The sequence below is a fragment of the Penicillium canescens genome (genome assembly GCF_028828765.1).
Source record: "Penicillium canescens strain IBT 15451 chromosome Unknown utg000002l_segment0_segment0, whole genome shotgun sequence".
Lineage (NCBI taxonomy): Eukaryota > Fungi > Ascomycota > Eurotiomycetes > Eurotiales > Aspergillaceae > Penicillium > Penicillium canescens.
Window position 1 is genome coordinate 5,633,759 of NW_026703964.1, and position 16,632 is coordinate 5,650,390.

The following is a 16,632-nucleotide window of genomic DNA, read 5'->3' on the forward strand; positions in this document are numbered from 1 at the left end:
GCTAGCTGGCTCTCCATAAAATATCAACGTAAGATATCAGTGTAACTAAGACAGAAAAATGAAAAGCAAAGAAGGAAAGACAAGGCAATGGAGAGCACAACAAGGAAAGAAAAGGAAGAGCCCCAAATATGTATCTGCGGTTGATTGCTCAACGCTTAGTCACTCTCATCTTCCTCCTCAAAGTCGTCGGCCGATGCCTCCTCATCGCTGTCATCGTCAATGACATAGCTCTTCTTCTGAGTGGTAGCGGTACGACGAGATGGTCGGCTGGCAGCAGCACCACGACGAGGAGCTGGTGCAGGTTCATCGTCATCATCATCCGACGCATTGACATTGACCTTGCCGGCTGGTGAATCCAAGATGTCGTTTGCCATGGCATCAATATCATCCTCCGAATAGTCGTCTGCGAGCTGCTTCTTAGACTTGGCTTGCTTCGAAGCATAGGCCTTGGCTGCCGGCGACAATGCGGCAGCCTTAGGAGCGGCCTTGGGAGCAGCCTTGGGGGCTGTAGCGGCATCCTTCTTGGGGCGACCACGAGCCTTTGGCGCCGCTGTGGCGGCCGCTGCCTTTGGAGCAGCCTTGGCTTTAGGAGCGGCCTTTCCCTTGGCAGTAGGCTTGACCGGCTCCTCGTCCTCGTCGTCCACATCATCGATGCTGTCAACCTTCACATCCTTAGGCTTGACCTGGATAGAACGTCTTGGGGAGTTTTGTGGAATGAGCTTGCTGTAATCGGTCTCATCTGGGTCAAATTCATCGTTGGCCTTGGAGAGCCTGGCGGCAGCGGTCCTCTGACTTGCACTGCTCTCGGAACGGGGTCGCTCAGAGAAGAGCTGACGAGAATCCGTACTAGAGTCAGCCCCAATGCCCTTGACCATCTGGCTGACGTCGCCGAGAAGGTCGTCGCCATTGTCACTATCGGAATCGCTGGGCGCCGAGTATTTCACAGGTTTGCGAGCACGGGCAGCGGGCTTGGTTGCCTCGCTCTTGGCAATTTCCAAGAAATCGTCATCTGAGTCCTCATCAACCTTGGGCTTCGGCTTAGGTCCTCGTTTGGCGGCTGGCTTAGCTGCCGGTTTGGCAGCCGCTTTGAGCTTCGGAGCTTCGACTTCGTCAACGTCCATTGGATCATCGGCTGGCTGAGTCGACGCTCTCGAAGCCTGGGGGACATCGTCGATGTCGATGAAATCATCCTCTTCTTTGGGCTGAGACTTAGGCTTCGACGTGGCACGGCTCTTCTTGGGAAGGACCTCCATATCCATATCGAAATCATCATCTGAACCAGCCGCAGGCGATGGGGTTGGCTTAGCTGAGGATTTGTTGAGGAAATTCATCAAACTATTGGTTTGTGGCTCCTTTTTCTTAGCTGCAGCAGCCTTCTTGGTCTTAGGAGCCCCGAAATCTTCATCGTCGGGATCATCGCCATTGGCGGCCTTGCGCTTGCGGGCAGTGGCAGCACGGCCACCTCCAGTAGCCAGCTTGGACGAGGCACGACGGCCCAAGCTAGCCATCTTGCGCGAACGGCGGTCCTCATCCTCGAGCTGGAAGCGCCACTCATTGATGAAGTCATCCAGATCACGTCTCCAGATGTCCTCCTTGGACAACTTGATAAGGGCATCAACTTCAGCCTCCCTATCGCCAATCTGGCGGCGGAGCTTCTCCACGCGCTCCTGGGTCAAAGACCACATGGGCATACCCAAAAGGTAGTCAAAGGAATTAGAGAGCACTTGAACTTCGGCTTCATCCGACTCTTCCTCCTCCTCTCCTTCAACCACTGGCTCATCTTCACCCATCTTGGCGGCCTCGGCCACCTTGGCAATTGGCTTGAAGCCCTTCTCCTTCAGCTCGCTGATCAGAACAGGCTTCTTCTTCTTGGAAATGACCAGTTTACCATCGATGATCTCCTGCACGAAGCGAGCTTGGTTGCTGAGCTTTTCCAGTTCCTTCTGGAGGTCGTTAAGTTGGTATTGCTTGCGCTTCTCGTAGTACTTGAGGCGAATGTGGAAGAATTCTTTGAGAATGTCATCGACGGAGGCATACTTGGTTATGCGACCCTCGGCATCAAAGGCGACAAGGTTGGTCGTGGCAATCGACTTGGTCAATTTGAACTTCTCCTCCAATCCTTCGGACAGAGCGAGCTTCATGTGCTTCTCATCAAGCTGGATCACAAAGTGAACCTTGGTGTGGGTATTGTAGTCCTTGTAATCCTTGATGAAAGACGGCACCTTTTCGGCCTTGATGATGTCCTCGAGCTTGTCCTTGAAATCTTGAGTCCAGGTTCGAATGGGTAATTCGGTGATCTCCACCTCCTTGTCTCCAGATTCTCTGATGATACCACTGAACTTGTAGCGATCGCCACCCATTGCGACGACCTCACCAGTGAAGCCACGGAACCAGGGCTGCATGGGCACGGGGGTCTCGCCATCCATGAGGCGCTTCAAGTTGCTCACAACGTCTTCAGGGTTGTAGTTAGGGATGGTTGAACTCCAACCAGTGCCAATACCATCAGCACCGTTGATCAAGATGAGCGGGACCACAGGCATGAAGACTTCAGGCTCAATCTTCTTACCGTCGTCCTCACCATACACCAGCAAGGGCTCATCCGCGGTATGGAAGATCTTACGCGCAAATGGCGACAAGCGAGTGTAAATGTAACGAGCACTGGCACAATCGCCACCACCCTGAAGTCGACTACCGAAGTTTCCACTAGGCTCCAGGCAATTGACGTTGTTGGAGCCGACGAAAGTCTGAGCAAGACCAACGATTGTCTGCTGGAGGGACACGTCACCGTGGTGGTAGGCTGTCATTCCAGAGACGTGACCTGCCAATTCCACGACCTTCATATCCTTCTTAAGATTGCGACGGAAACAGGTGTACAGCACCTTGCGCTGACCGGGCTTCAAACCATCAACGACAGACGGAATGGAGCGCATGTTGTCCGCCATACTGAATAGAATAAGCTCCTTATTGATGAAGTCGGTGTATGTAATCTTCGACACCGAGTGATCCAAGTATGTGCCAGGCTTGTATTGACGGAGCCACTCTTTACGCTCATCGGCCTTCTTCTTGGAGAAAGCTAGCTCAATAAGTCCGGGCTCATCGGCTTGCATGGTGTGGAACTCCTTCAGATGGCGATCGAGATCGCGGAAGTAGACCTGCGCATCCTCTGTGGTGCTGGTTCCCAGACCCTTGTAGTACTTGTGTTCCCAACCACGTTCGTGTTTGTGAAGCTCGTGCCATTCTTCATATTCAGGCATTGTGAAGAAAGACTTCAGCTTGGTAGGATTCTTCGGGTCACCCTTCCAAACCTTGATAATGGGGGTAATGAATTCGATGAGGAACTCGGGAATCTTCAACAAACTGGGGAATTGCGCCTGAAGGAAGTTGATGAGCAAACCCTTGATGTGACTACCGTCGTGATCCTGATCAGTCATGATCATGAGATGGCCATATCGCAGACCCTTAGTTTCAGTGTACTCCTTCTTGTGCTGCAAACCAATGAAGTTCTTGATGTTCTGGATCTCAGCGTTCTTAGAAATCTGGTCGAAAGAAGCATCGCGGACATTAAGCAACTTTCCACGCAGGGGGAAAACACCGAACAAGTCCGGTCCAACCACTGCTCTTCCTGCCATAGCCAGACCCTTGGCAGATTCACCCTCAGTCAGGATCAGTGTGCAGTGGTGGCCTTCCCTAGTACCAGCCTTGTTGGCATCGACCAGCTTTGGGTTGTTCATACGCGAGCGGCGGCCTGTATCACCCTTCTTCAGAATCTGATCGGCCTTTTGTTCCGCAAAATGCAGGATGTTCGACATGACCTCGGTTTTGAGAACCTTCTTGTAGAAGTCTTCCTCGAGGACACACTTGCTACCAAACTGACTTGTCTTGGTCGTCAATTGTTCCTTGGTCTGTGAGTTGAAGGCTGGGTTGACAATCAGGGCTTTCACGAAGATGAAGATATGGTTCCGAATCTGTGCTGACTTGAGAGTGGCACCTGTCTTGTTTCTCTTCTTCACCTGATCAGCCAGGCGATTACAGATCTGGTCCGCGATGTAATTGACGTGAGTTCCACCAGATGTTGTCGCAATGGAGTTGACGAAAGAAACCTGCTGGAATGAACCATCTGATACGGCAAAACCAATCTCCCACCGAGGGTCTGGGCTGCAGGTAATGATCTCATCCTTTGTGGGAGCGCCCTCGTCGCCACGCTCCTTGCGGATGGCTTTGGTGTACATTTCCATGTACTTGCGGAAGTTGCGAATGGGGATACGTGTGCCGTTCAATTTGACAGCGACATTGGCGGTACCTGCCAAATCGTAGACTCGACGCTTGACAAGAGCTTCGAAGTCATCGTCAATACCTTCCATGCCGAATTTCTCAAAATCGGGCTTGAAGGTGACCTTGGTGTAGTCGTCACCTTTGGCCTCGGTGATCTTTGCCTTGCCCATTTTTGTCATGTTTTGCGTCCATGTCTGCTTGTACTTCTTCTTTTGGCGCGAATCTTGGGTCTCAAGTGAGAACTCGGTGGAGAAAACGTTACAAAGCTTGGCACCGAAACCGTTACGACCACCGGTCACCTTCTGTTGACTATCGTCGTAGTTGGACGACGTGAGCAAGTGGCCGAAAATGAGCTCGGGAACGTAGATCTTCTCCTTGGAATGGATCTCGATGGGAATACCACGTCCGTTGTTCCACACACTGATTTCACCGGCTTCGCGATCAATGGTGATACGCATCTCGCTCATGCTCGAGTCGTTTTGCTTGTTATCGGCGGCGTTGACGACGATTTCGTCAAAGATCTTGTACAGACCCGGGACAAAGGAGACTTCGCGGAATTCCATGACCTCGGTTACTGAGTTGTAAACCCACATTTGCTGGGTGGTGCGTTCGGTCGAACCGATATATGTATCGGGACGTTTGATGATATGTTCGAGTTGGGTAAGCTATGATGATAATTCGCATTAGTATACGTCTTCGGTAATTTTGATGCAACGGCAACGCGGCTTACTTTCTGGTACTTCTCTGATGCATCGCCGTTCTTGCTCTGGCCCTCGCTGGGCGCGTCTCCCCCATGAGACTCATTTTCGACGTCAGCAAGCGGCTTTGAGCCAGCTCGCTTGGGGGCAGCTGTTTTCTTAGCCTTCGGGGGGTGTCCATGAGCAGAGAATCGGAATCGGACATTTGCGCGTCGGACATCTCGTTCTCGCTGTCGGCCTTAGCCTTCTTCTTAGCAGCAGTTGTTTTGGCAGCTGGCTTGGCTTTGAGTGTGGTCTGGGTGGTCTTTTTGGCGGCGGGCTTAGCGGCTGCTGCTTTCTTGGGGGCTGCTTTCGCTTTAGGTTTCTGGAGACGTGTAATGTCAGTGATAAAGGCCCTGATGCGTGTTTGGGGGCGATTTCATACCGGCGCAGGCTCGGGGACGAAGTCAGAGCTACCTCCCTCGTCCTCGAACACCGAGTCTTCCATCAGAGAGTCATCCATGATGAGAAGATTGGTGAGCTGTTACAAGACTGATGTAGAAACGTTGCCCACTGGTAAAGGCTCCGGAATTGGGCGAAATGAATGACAACGCCAGTTAAACAAGCTTAAATGGAGAATCACTCAAGACCCGACATACTCTGAGAGCGGGTGAAGAAAAGAGAGGAATGCAGAGGGGAAGCGCCGCAATGTTGTTTTTTGCCTGAAACGCGACTTCCCCGACTATGAAGGCGGTGTGTACTTCCTGACCACTCGGATCATCATTTTTCCTCACCGCCTGCAGGGGAGACCCAAATAGGCATTTTATAAACAAACGACACGGGTTCTGCTTCCCCTCATGCTCTAATCCATGTCAAAGTGAGTGGCTCTTATATAATGTAGAACTGATACCCCTAAAGCACCCATGCAGTTAGATGAAGCCTGTTCTGTCTCTGAGAATCCTACCGTTGAGCGCATCCAGCGCCAATCGAGCTATCAGTATCTATATATAGTTTGGCGCATGCGCTTAAAATCGATTGACCCCACAAAGGCGCTAGAATTGACAATAAGCCAGTATAGAGATGGGTTATATGAGTCAAAGGGTTTATATACCCTGGGAGCTTGAAAACCGGCTGTTTTATAATGACCCCGGTGGTCACTACATATACGCAAGCATCATTGCTTGCTCAGTTGGGACTGTGGACCGTGTTACCTTGACTGTGTTACCTTGAAACAGCCCTTGATGTCACAATGTACGATTTAATAGATGTTTGAATGTAAATCACAAGAGTGTAAAGGCAATTCGAGTCGTATCTGAATGGCAGTGGATGGAATACCGACTTCCTCTGGTATATATCATAATCTGGCCTTGCACCTAAAACTTCACAGATGACCAGAGTAAGGAAGACATACTCATTTGCCATGTACTGTATAGATTTTTGCATTGATAGGCCCAGCCGTGGGGTTTTGTACACCATATGGCCCTTGCATGGTTCCAAGCATCATTCCAACCGGGATATTTAGAGTTACCGGCACTGAAACGGCTGATTGACATACATGTAGAGTAATAACTAATTAAGCAAGGGGGCATATCCTTCGATTTTGCCAAGTAAAGCTATAATGAGAACACATCAAAAAACAAGCCAAGTATCTAGCTTTTCTGATGTGGTAGCCCCTAGCCCTGAAAGCCAAAAGATGAGCATACCCCCCAAATAAGCAAGATATCCTTCAAAATCGAGAAGTGTCTCGCACTGATTACATGTAGCAACTGGATTGTCCACAATGGAAAAAAATTCGAGGCCTCCGAATGGACTCAAAACCTCGCCCTGACAGGCGGACTGCAGGGGCCACCGGGCGATCCACAGAACAAAGGCCAGGATGAGTTAAATGTATTTAGGTCTCGGATAGTAGAATAGCATTGGCTTTCGGGGTATATGCAGAATCGCATTAGAAGAGACATGACGCTGGCCAGCCTCTACAGTAGTTCTCCTGTCCCAGTGACATCCAGAAGATTAAGGTGAAACGGTGGCGCGTAATTACAGTACAGGAGCAACGTCGCAGACCGCCAATGATGAGCCAAGTGATAGAGGACTGACCAATGGAATTGTACCAGAATTACATATGGAGCCCTTGGTGTATTACACATCCAGAGGTTTCGTCAGGGGATACATAAACAATAGTTCGAGTGCAGCTGCAGGTCATATGCAGAAATTTGATAATTATATAGCAAAATTTGATAATAACCCGAAAAGAGGACACGTCTTATTGAGTGCGCAAAATAGCCCCCTACCTATTCTACTACTTGTACTCTGTACTCCGTACTGTAGCTCATATTAACGTGGGGCGAAGATCCATGGAACGTCAACGGAAGAGAGTAGGAAACTGGTTCACGTCCACGGGTAGTAAGTGTAAATAAGTATAGACGTCCATAGTGTAAACATAGGTTAATATAAAAAAGAAATGTCAAAACAGTCGGTGTAAGAGGATCGACGGGGCCGAGACTTCAGGAGGGGAAAGCTAAAGGGGCTAAAGTGGATTTGCTCTCCTGACTCCCCTTTTCCTTTCTCCAGCCTCTTGTGCGGGTTAAGACTGTGAACTGTCGCTTTTACTCGATTGAGCTCAAGTGGAAATCCTAGCTATGCAGTGGATGCCCGCGCTTCTGTCCCGCGTCGAAATATAACCTACTTACGCGCCCCGTGATCCATACATGATTTCCACAATGGAGGGTCCTGAGCCAGTATCCCCCGGTCCGCACGCGTTGAACCACGATTCTATGGTCACCGTCTCTCTATCGGATATCCAGTCCAGTTCCGAACATACACAACCCGATTGGCGCAACCTCGACATTCCTCCAACGCCAGTGGTGGCAACCCACCTGGAGGAGACCGACTCTTTTTGCCCAGCAATACAGGACGGCAGGACAACCCCTACCCCCGAGGACGATATGCCGACACCCGACGCGAACGGAGAGAAGCAATTGGAGGAAGGGGACAATGACGTGAACTGGGAGAATCTGGACAAGACCGAGGAGCAAGAACCGCGTGGGGAAGGGTCCGACGATGTGGGTTGACAGTTGCGAGTGGTGGAATGCGGGCACTGACATTCTTTCTAGTCCACCGCCCTCCTCCTCGCTCGACTCGAACAAGAGAACAACGCGTTAGCAACGAACCCCAAATCAGGCATTACCAATGTTCCACACAAGACACATCAGCGGCAATCCCGCTCGGAGTCGCTGCACCAGATCAAGCGACTCATCAAGGACCCGGCGCGGGCTGAGCTGCGATACTCTCAGCTGCCTCCTCCACCGATGACCGAGTTGGAGTTTTGGGCTGCGCTGGTGGCTGATTATCATCAGACGGCTCAGCGCTTGCCGACATTGACCTCGAATAAGATCCAGGGAGGTGTACCCCCGCCACTGCGAGGAGTGGTTTGGCCAAGTCTAGCGGGTGCTCGCGACCCGACCCTTTTGGAAGAGTTCCAGCGACTGCAGGGAGAAAGTAGTCCGTATGACGGGCTGATTGGCAAGGATATTGGTCGGAGTTTCCCCAATGTGGAGATGTTCCGCGACCCAAATGGCGAGGGCCAGCAGATGCTCGCTCGAGTATTGAGATGTTTTAGTCTCTATGATACCAAGATTGGTTATTGCCAAGGGCTTGGATTTGTGGTTGGCCCTCTGCTCATGCATATGACAGATGCTGAGGCCTTCTGTGTTTTGGTCCGGTAAGTCCCTTTGGGTGAGGGTGGAAGACGATGGAAGTTGGACCAAGTACTGACTGGAGTACAGTCTCATGGACCACTACAACCTCCGAACATGCTACCTTCCCGATCTCTCTGGTCTTCATCTTCATGTCTACCAATTCCAGAATCTCCTCGCGCGTCATCGACCTGCTCTCTTTGAACACTTAGAGTCACTGCATGTTGAACCCGTTTACGTGTCACAGTGGTTCTTGTCATTCTTTGCGGTAGCATGTCCACTCCCCATGCTCCTCCGAATTTACGACGTCATTTTCCTGGAAGGCGCTTGTGAGACTCTAATGCGAGTTGCGCTTTCCTTGATGCAGCGTAACGAGAAGAGAATTCTCGCTTGCACCGAGTTTGAGGACGTGATGCAATTGCTATTATCTCGAAGCCTGTGGGACACGTAAGTCTTTGTGATCACACAAACAAAGAACTACACTGACTGGTGACACAGATACGCGTTCAATGCGGATGACTTGGTCAACGACTTTGTGTCTCTCACCTCTCTCGTGACAAACGAGAGTCTTCAAACCCTTGAAGCCAGTTACAATCAATCCCAGGGTAACCCCACTGGGATCTCCTTCCCCCAGATGCAGGCCACAGCTTCTGGCTTCCTTGGGAGGCTATGGGCTGGCTCTTCCAACTCTCATCAATCAGTGAAATCACTCAACCCGAACTCGAGCCCGACACGTCCTAACAGCACCATCCGTCGCTCAACTTCTAAACAAAGCCTCACGTCCACCCTTAACTCTGTCGAAACTACCTCTGACGCGAGTACTGCTCCTACTGAGCTTTCAACTGCCATGACAGGCACCGATGGCCATAAATCACGTGTCAAATCTAATATGTCCTCACATCACAAGGACCGCGACCTTCATACTCAGATTGAAGATCTGTTAATGGCACTCAGCGACTTACAACGCCAACAAGCCGATTTGACACGTGAATTGCAACAGGAGAGAGAGGACCGTGAAGAAGACCATGCCTTGGCCAAGGAAATGTTGAGCCTCCTCCAAGAAATGCCAGCTGAAACACCGACAGAATTGATCAACAAGGCCAAGGCACGGTTTGAACCTAGCGTGCCAAGGCGTATTTCAATCACCCAAACCAAGCTCCAACTAAACGACGATGTCGCCCGATGGAAGGAAATGCACGAGGTGGAAGCCGGCCGTTGTTTGGATCTGACCCGTCGCATCGACGATTTCGAAAAAGAGAACTCATCTCTGAAAGAACAATTACGAGAAGCCCGAGGCCGGATTCAGGATGGCTATCGCGATCGACAGCGACTCGAGCGCATGAACAGAGAACTACGTACCATTAAAACACCTACTTCAGCTTCAGCGACACCACCAGATACGTCCCCTTCATCTGCGACTGATTATGGAGAGGCGCACTCCCCCACGAATGGTCTGCGTGAGCTCAAGCTCACCCGCACCAACTCCACGAAGAGCCCAACCTACAGCAAACGATCCAGTAGCCTAGGTCTCCAAAATGTGTTGGCAACCGAGAACAATAGACCGGCTGGCGAAGAGGCGTTGCTCATGGAACTGGTCACTTCCAAGACTGCGGAGGCAGTCGCAAAGCAGGAGCTTGAGGAAGTGAAGGGCAAGCTCGAGGCATTACGAAAGATGATCAGTCCATCCCAGGCGGCCAAGGCAGAGAACCGCCATTCTTTCATTGGTCTTTCGCCGTCACGAATGAGCCTTGCTAAAGCTGCCACAGAACCGTCAAAGCAAGTGATGACACCCCCTGCCACCAACACCGGGGGAGGGGGCTTCTTCAGTGGATGGGGTCGACGGGCCAATAATGAAGCCCCATCATGATAGGGGTTGAGAATTACATGTAACAATATTGAAGAGCCTGTTTGTACGAAACATGCAGCTGCCCATTACAGTGGGTTGTCATTGGATTGTCGGAGTGATGTTTAGGAGCTTGGGTTGATTCTGTATCTGAGTACATAGCGATATTCCCCCTTTTGAGAGCACGTACCTTGAGATCTCATGAAATGCATAGAGTTTAATTGCTTGCATCCCAGAACGTCGTGCCATTCTAGCCAAATAAATACCACACAATATGTGAGACACAATGTTCGTATTTGCAGATCCGGCACCTCTCGGAAGCTGCCGAACGCAAGCGTGAGCCGCCACGTTTCTCCGTGCGATCGACACATTGTACAGCACAGTACTTTAAATTAGAACAAATGCCAAACACTCGACTCTTTCCATCTGTATGTTTTTGTGAACCCCTTTTATTTATAAAGCATCACCTGGAAAACACTTGGAGTCTCGGCAAGCCCCCAACATGCAATATCTCCAGCCTGCCATTGGCCCGATCAGCTCGATAGCCCTGAAGAGAAACCAGACTACGGCGCCGTGAAGCCGAGCCAAGCCGCTACGCCTCACGCGGAAATTAGAAAATGGCGAGGCTCCCAGATTATCTCTTCGCGTTTTGTATACTTCTTTCGCCGTGATGGACTCTCTCGTGGCGCTGCGGGGGTTGTTTGGCTCTCCGAGGCGCCGTTTTGCTGTTGCTGCTCTTCTGCTCTTGCTTGTGCTCTTGATTGTTCCTTACTGTAGAGAGCAAGCTATCGCTGTTGTGCCATTACGCGCCAAATTGACGGAGTAATTGCATATCCCGTTTCTTCTGTTGTGTGATTACTGGTTTCTCAGCGCTTTCTGACTTATGCTAGACCTATCGAGGTTCCCGTTGATCCTTTTCCGACTGATTATGCGACTCAACAGCCTATAGACTCACCACACGTCATCAATGACCCTTATCCAGACTATAATAGTTTGCAATGGATCTCCGCGTCGAAAGGATCGTATCGGCCATGCATTGGGCCCCACGGACGGCTTCTCAGTCGTCAAGAGGAAGACACGATGATGAGCGGCTACCACTGGAACATCTCAGGTGTGACAGCAGATACAGGAAAGGTCGTTTAAAAGGAAACTAATCGTGAATGTAGACTTCCCCACGCCCATTTTTGGATCATACGAATCATGGAATCTAAACCGCAGTCTTTGCGCCGATCGCTACTCCCGATATAGTGCTTACGGATATACCGAGGGAAACGAGACATCTCGAATGCACGATTGGCATAGCGAATCAGTTAGATCTAGCAAGGCAGCCGAAATCGACTGGGAGCATGTGGACTGGGCCCAGTTACAACAGGAATGCCTGCAGCGCAATGCCCTCCGATATAGTACGACCGAGCCAAATGAGAAGAGTATCTGGGGTCTCTACAGGTCGCTCGATCCGGAGATGCAAAAGACGCCGCCTCCGGAATCATCTCTTAAGCATTTGGAGGAAACAAGAAAAGCAGCCCAGCCTAAGCCGAAGCCTCGGACGGGTGTTATTTTGCGCTCATGGATTGGTATGGAGTATACCGAGAACGATTTGTACAACATTCGGTCTATGATCATGGAGCTGTCTCTCTACTCGGGAGGAGAGTACGAGGTTATTCTCCTAGTCGACTGCCAGGACAAGCAATTGCCCAAAGAGAACGATGACGCTGCCTGGACCGCATTCAAAGAGAAGCATTTACCCCAAGAACTGCGAGGATTGGCAGTCTTTTTCAATGACAAAATGCTCAAGGACTGGTATCCTGAGATTGACGTCCATGTGTATGTGTTCTCTCTGAGAAAAAGAGGCTTGTTCACTGACTCTCTACTAGAGCGATATTGCAATATTTCCAGCCCACACAGATCTTCTCACGGCTGCATCCTCAATACGAATACATCTGGCAGTTTGAGATGGATGCACGGTATACCGGGCATATGTACGACCTCTTACACCAAGCAACAGAGTTCGCGAAACAGCAGCCCCGGAAATATCTATGGGAACGTAACTCCTATTTCTACATTCCCGCCGTCCATGGCACCTGGGAGGAGTTCACCAAAAAGATAGACCAGGAAATGCCTGGACATGACAGTATCTGGGGCCCTCGCCCTGCGGAGGGAATCGAAATCGAAGGACAATCTCCTTTGCCACCCGTTCCACATCCAGAAGAAGAGTCCGGAATATGGGGCGTGGGTGAAGAAGCCGAGCTCATTACCTGGCTCCCCCATTTCGATCCGACTGGTACGGACTGGCCCTTCCGAGACCGGGTCTTCAACTTTCCCCCAAGAACAAGAGACGCCCCGACGAGCTGCGGTCGTAGCTATGTCTCGCGTCTCGGCGCGGTTACTTCGCCTTTTGCACCATGATAAAGTGAAAATGGGAGTTGGGCTCGCTTCGGAGATGTCGCCTATATCTTGGGCTCTGTACTATGGTCTGAAGGCTGTTCAGATTCCTCACCCGGTGTACCATGAGTCCAAGTGGGACCCACAGGTATTGAATCGCCGGGCCAATCCGGGTGAGCCTGGCATGGTCAATGCTGGAATCGACAGTATTTGGAGTTGGGACAAGCATAATGATATCATTTACAACACGACTTTCATGTTCAACTCGAAGTTTTCAGAGAAGTTGTATAGAGCCTGGATGGGCTTTGATGGCGCCGAAGAGGTACGTGATTTGCCTCGGACCAAACAATCGCTTTTCTTTCTAACGGCAAGCAGTGGGAAAAAGAGAATAGTCGACTTTGTCTTCCCCCTATTTTCCTACATCCAGTCAAGAACCTGGAATCGAAGAAGAGAAAAGTGGGCTGAGTCGAGGTCAAGTTTAGTTGAGAATAATAGAGAGATACCCATGCATGACAAATGTTCATTTGTAGAAGGTGGAAAAGAGGTGCAGCACAACCTAAGAAGGCTCCATTCGAATCCACTTGTTTTTGAAGAAACAAATCCACCTAGCAGGGTTGATGGCTTCGAAGTAAATCAAGGCAAAATCAACAAATTCAGTCATGTACATGTAAACAGACCTAGCTATTTAGCTTGGTTGCGCAATTTCAATCGAGTTGGAGTCTGTAACAACGGTCTGAAGTCTATGGCGATCCCGAATAATGGTCTCCACAACTGCAAAAAAGGTTCAATTTGATGAGATCGCTACAATTGTGCAATGCGTGATCAAGTATGAAATTCAATCAAATGCCCTTCTTCATCGAGGAGAACAATAATGTTAGCTCAGCCGCCGAGTTAGGCTAATTCAAGAGATGCGAAATGGTCGTATTTGTTGGTTTTTAGGGCCTAGAATTGAGAGGTCCCGATCTGGATGCTTGGCGGAGGCGAAAACTTTTCTATAATTACATGTATGCACCTCGGGCATTTTATCAGATAGGCAGACGTGAAGATGTGCAGTTGTTCAGTAATCAGATATTGATGTACGGCAGACTCTCCATATTTTTGAGAGGTAAGAGTTGAAACAGCCGAGGACTGGTATGCAAGCAGTGCAAATTGTGTTTAAGCCAATGTTATGCACCTCTTGCAGAACATTCGCCCCTGCATGCTGCGCTACTTCAATAGCTTCAGAGCTAGTTTGGTCTGATTCAGATCCGAGGCGCTCCCACTTTCCCACTTCCAGGGTTAAAAAACCTACACATGCGGCTCTAGCCCTGCAGAGCTTGGCGTTGCGTGTTTTCAAGAACAGTGTTCAATAGTTAAGGCTGACAGGATCCGTGGAATGAGGCGGAGACAATCGATCTGTACCTATCATTCTTATGGAGACCTCGTGTGGTTCCCCCGACATAAGGAAGCCCCGTTTTCTCTCAGACATTCAACGGATAAATTGCCCGGTTGGGACTTCACCGGAGGCGCCGAGATTAGGGCTCGTTTCACTCGACCCGACTTTCGGAATGGGGAAATTGACAGCTGAATCCCCGAAAATGCACTGGCTGAGTAGATTTAGACCGAGATCTACGAAGCCATCGTGCGAAATAGATAACCTTAACACGTGAGACGATTCTCCACGCTCAATAGGGACATTGGTACCGAAGCCGTAACAAAACTGGCGGCTGCCCCGGTTCAGGATGTTTTTCATTTCAATCTTCATTGGGGTTGTTCTCATTCATTCATAACTATGAAGTTCCTTTTGTTTTTCACTCTTTTGGCTCTACTGGTCGTGGGGCTGCACGCGTCTGAGCCGGATGCGATCACATTCCCTTCCTGCGCAGTATGTATACTTCTTCAAGAAAGTCAAGTTTGTGGCTAACAGGTCCTAGCTTGCCTGCGACAAAGCACTGTTCTCGGAATGCTCACTGAGCAATAAGACATGCTTCTGTGAGAGCAACACACGCCCGACCGCTCTGCTCGACTGTGCCGCGAGCAACTGCACGACAAAGGAGTACTTTAGTGAGTTTCACTAGTGTTTGATCGTCTATCGCATAGCCTAGTCCTAACAGTCTCAGCTACGAGACGACTCTATGAGCAGAAATGTGACATCACACCCCTCAAAGGCCCTTCTGTGGTCGAGGGCGCAACTTTAGTCCCTCTCATTTTCGCCACGTTTTTCTTCGTGGCGCGAATTATGGCCAAGAGTGGCGGCCTAGCTGGTGGATGGGGATGGGATGATTACACTATCATTATTTCATTCGTGCGTCCCACTTGTCATGTCCTTGGGTGCGATGTTAACAGTCTTGCAGGTTCTCGGTATTGCTATCTACGTCTTGAATAGTTACAGTAAGTCTACCCACCATGTTGAATTTGTCAAGAGATACTAACAAAGTAGTGATCCGCTTCGGCTTCGGTCAGAATATCTGGGATGTCCCATTCGACGACATCACCAAGTTCTACCAGGTTCGTCTCCCCTTTTGCAGCCCATTGCTAAGCTAACAAACACAGCTTTTCCAAGGTCTCGCCGTGATGTATAAGCTGCAAATATCTCTGGCCAAGATCTCAGTCTGCCTTTTCCTGCTGCGGATTTTCCAGTCCCGCACGTTCCGCTATATGGCATATGCACTCATCGGCATCAACGCTGCCACTGGCATCACTTGGGCCTGTGTGGATTCTTTCCGTTGCTTGCCGACCCACTTGACATGGACTGGCTGGATGAATGAGGAAGAAGGTCATTGCATTGACTTTATCTCTTCGATTCTTGTCAACTGTCTGGTCAACATCTTTGTCGACTCTATCATGATTGTCATGCCGGTATATGAGGTCGTTCAGTTGCAGTTGCCTCTGAAGAAGAAGCTTACTGTGGCACTGATGTTTGTCGTGGGCTCACTGTAACCATTCCCCCTTGTGTCCTTTCTGAGCCTCTGGACATGTCGCTGACCGTTGCTATAGCCTCACTATCATCGCCATTATCCGAGTCGTCGTCTTCTGGAACCACCGCTGGGGTGCTAACCAGACCCTCGGTCTATATCCTCTCATCCACTGGTCTGTCATTGAGACTCAGATTGCCATCATGTGTGCCTGTCTCCCTGCATTCAGAGCCCTGATCGGTCGCTGGTTCCCCGGCCTTCTGGGAGGCTCTCGGGGCCGAACATATCCATCGAATGCGGCGGAATATGTTAGACAAACCGAAGGGAACAGCAATATCAACAAATCTGTTAGCTACTCGGTGAATTACGCATCACGCTCAGAGAATAGTGTGGTAGAGTTAGTGGACGTGGATAGGAAATACGGTCGATGATGGTCGGAGATATGTCATTCCTAGTTCTTAATAGAGCTGTTGTACGATCAAGTAACTTACATAATATTACAAAAGATATCCCAAGAGAAGGACCAAGCATCTGATATAAGTATGTAATGTAAAACCGGCAAAACCGAGCCCGGTTTAAAAGAACACCATCTTGTTCTACTCTATGTCCTCGATATCATTGTTTATATCTTGACGCAAACCAAGGGCAATAGAGAAGAGGAAGGAAACAGAAACATAGTACAAAGGATATCATTCACACCATAAATAAGGGTACTGGGTTAGGAAGCAAATAGGGCAGAAAACTAGAGCTTCAATGATACGTTAATTTCACCGCCCATATGGCAAGGAATATTGACTGGCAGCACATTGCCGTATGTCTCATTTTCTTGTTGTACCTGAGAAAGGTACATTGGAAAATTACAAAGGAGTGCA

The 16,632-nt window shown here is 49.8% G+C and overlaps 4 protein-coding genes across 4 annotated transcripts; 3 read left to right on the plus strand and 1 right to left on the minus strand.

Moving 5' to 3' along the window:
* Window positions 1-120: 120 nt before the first annotated feature.
* Window positions 121-5,644, minus strand: N7446_003377 (DNA topoisomerase 2). The gene is given in 4 exon segments (XM_058512126.1): window positions 121-4,937; window positions 5,003-5,058; window positions 5,073-5,334; window positions 5,395-5,644. The coding sequence occupies 4 exon segments, from the start codon at window positions 5,470-5,472 to the stop codon at window positions 156-158; spliced, it is 5,178 nt and encodes a 1,725-aa protein (XP_058377662.1). The 5' UTR covers window positions 5,473-5,644; the 3' UTR covers window positions 121-155.
* Window positions 5,645-7,666: 2,022 nt separating this feature from the next.
* On the plus strand, window positions 7,667-10,508 carry N7446_003378 (putative GTPase activating protein (Evi5); the record flags this gene model as incomplete). Its single annotated transcript, XM_058512127.1, has 4 exons — window positions 7,667-8,008; window positions 8,060-8,667; window positions 8,732-9,088; window positions 9,140-10,508. The coding sequence occupies 4 exons, from the start codon at window positions 7,667-7,669 to the stop codon at window positions 10,506-10,508; spliced, it is 2,676 nt and encodes an 891-aa protein (XP_058377663.1).
* Window positions 10,509-11,564: 1,056 nt separating this feature from the next.
* On the plus strand, window positions 11,565-13,331 carry N7446_003379 (DUF3405 domain-containing protein; the record flags this gene model as incomplete). Its single annotated transcript, XM_058512128.1, has 5 exons — window positions 11,565-11,595; window positions 11,651-12,308; window positions 12,359-12,765; window positions 12,812-13,188; window positions 13,242-13,331. The coding sequence occupies 5 exons, from the start codon at window positions 11,565-11,567 to the stop codon at window positions 13,329-13,331; spliced, it is 1,563 nt and encodes a 520-aa protein (XP_058377664.1).
* A 1,306-nt stretch (window positions 13,332-14,637) lies between these two features.
* N7446_003380 (uncharacterized protein) lies at window positions 14,638-16,191 on the plus strand (the record flags this gene model as incomplete). The annotated part of the gene is made up of 7 exons (XM_058512129.1): window positions 14,638-14,730; window positions 14,780-14,909; window positions 14,966-15,150; window positions 15,200-15,236; window positions 15,286-15,353; window positions 15,399-15,781; window positions 15,843-16,191. 7 exons carry the CDS (start codon window positions 14,638-14,640, stop codon window positions 16,189-16,191), a joined length of 1,245 nt encoding a protein of 414 aa, XP_058377665.1.
* Between the last annotated feature and the right edge of the window lie 441 nt (window positions 16,192-16,632).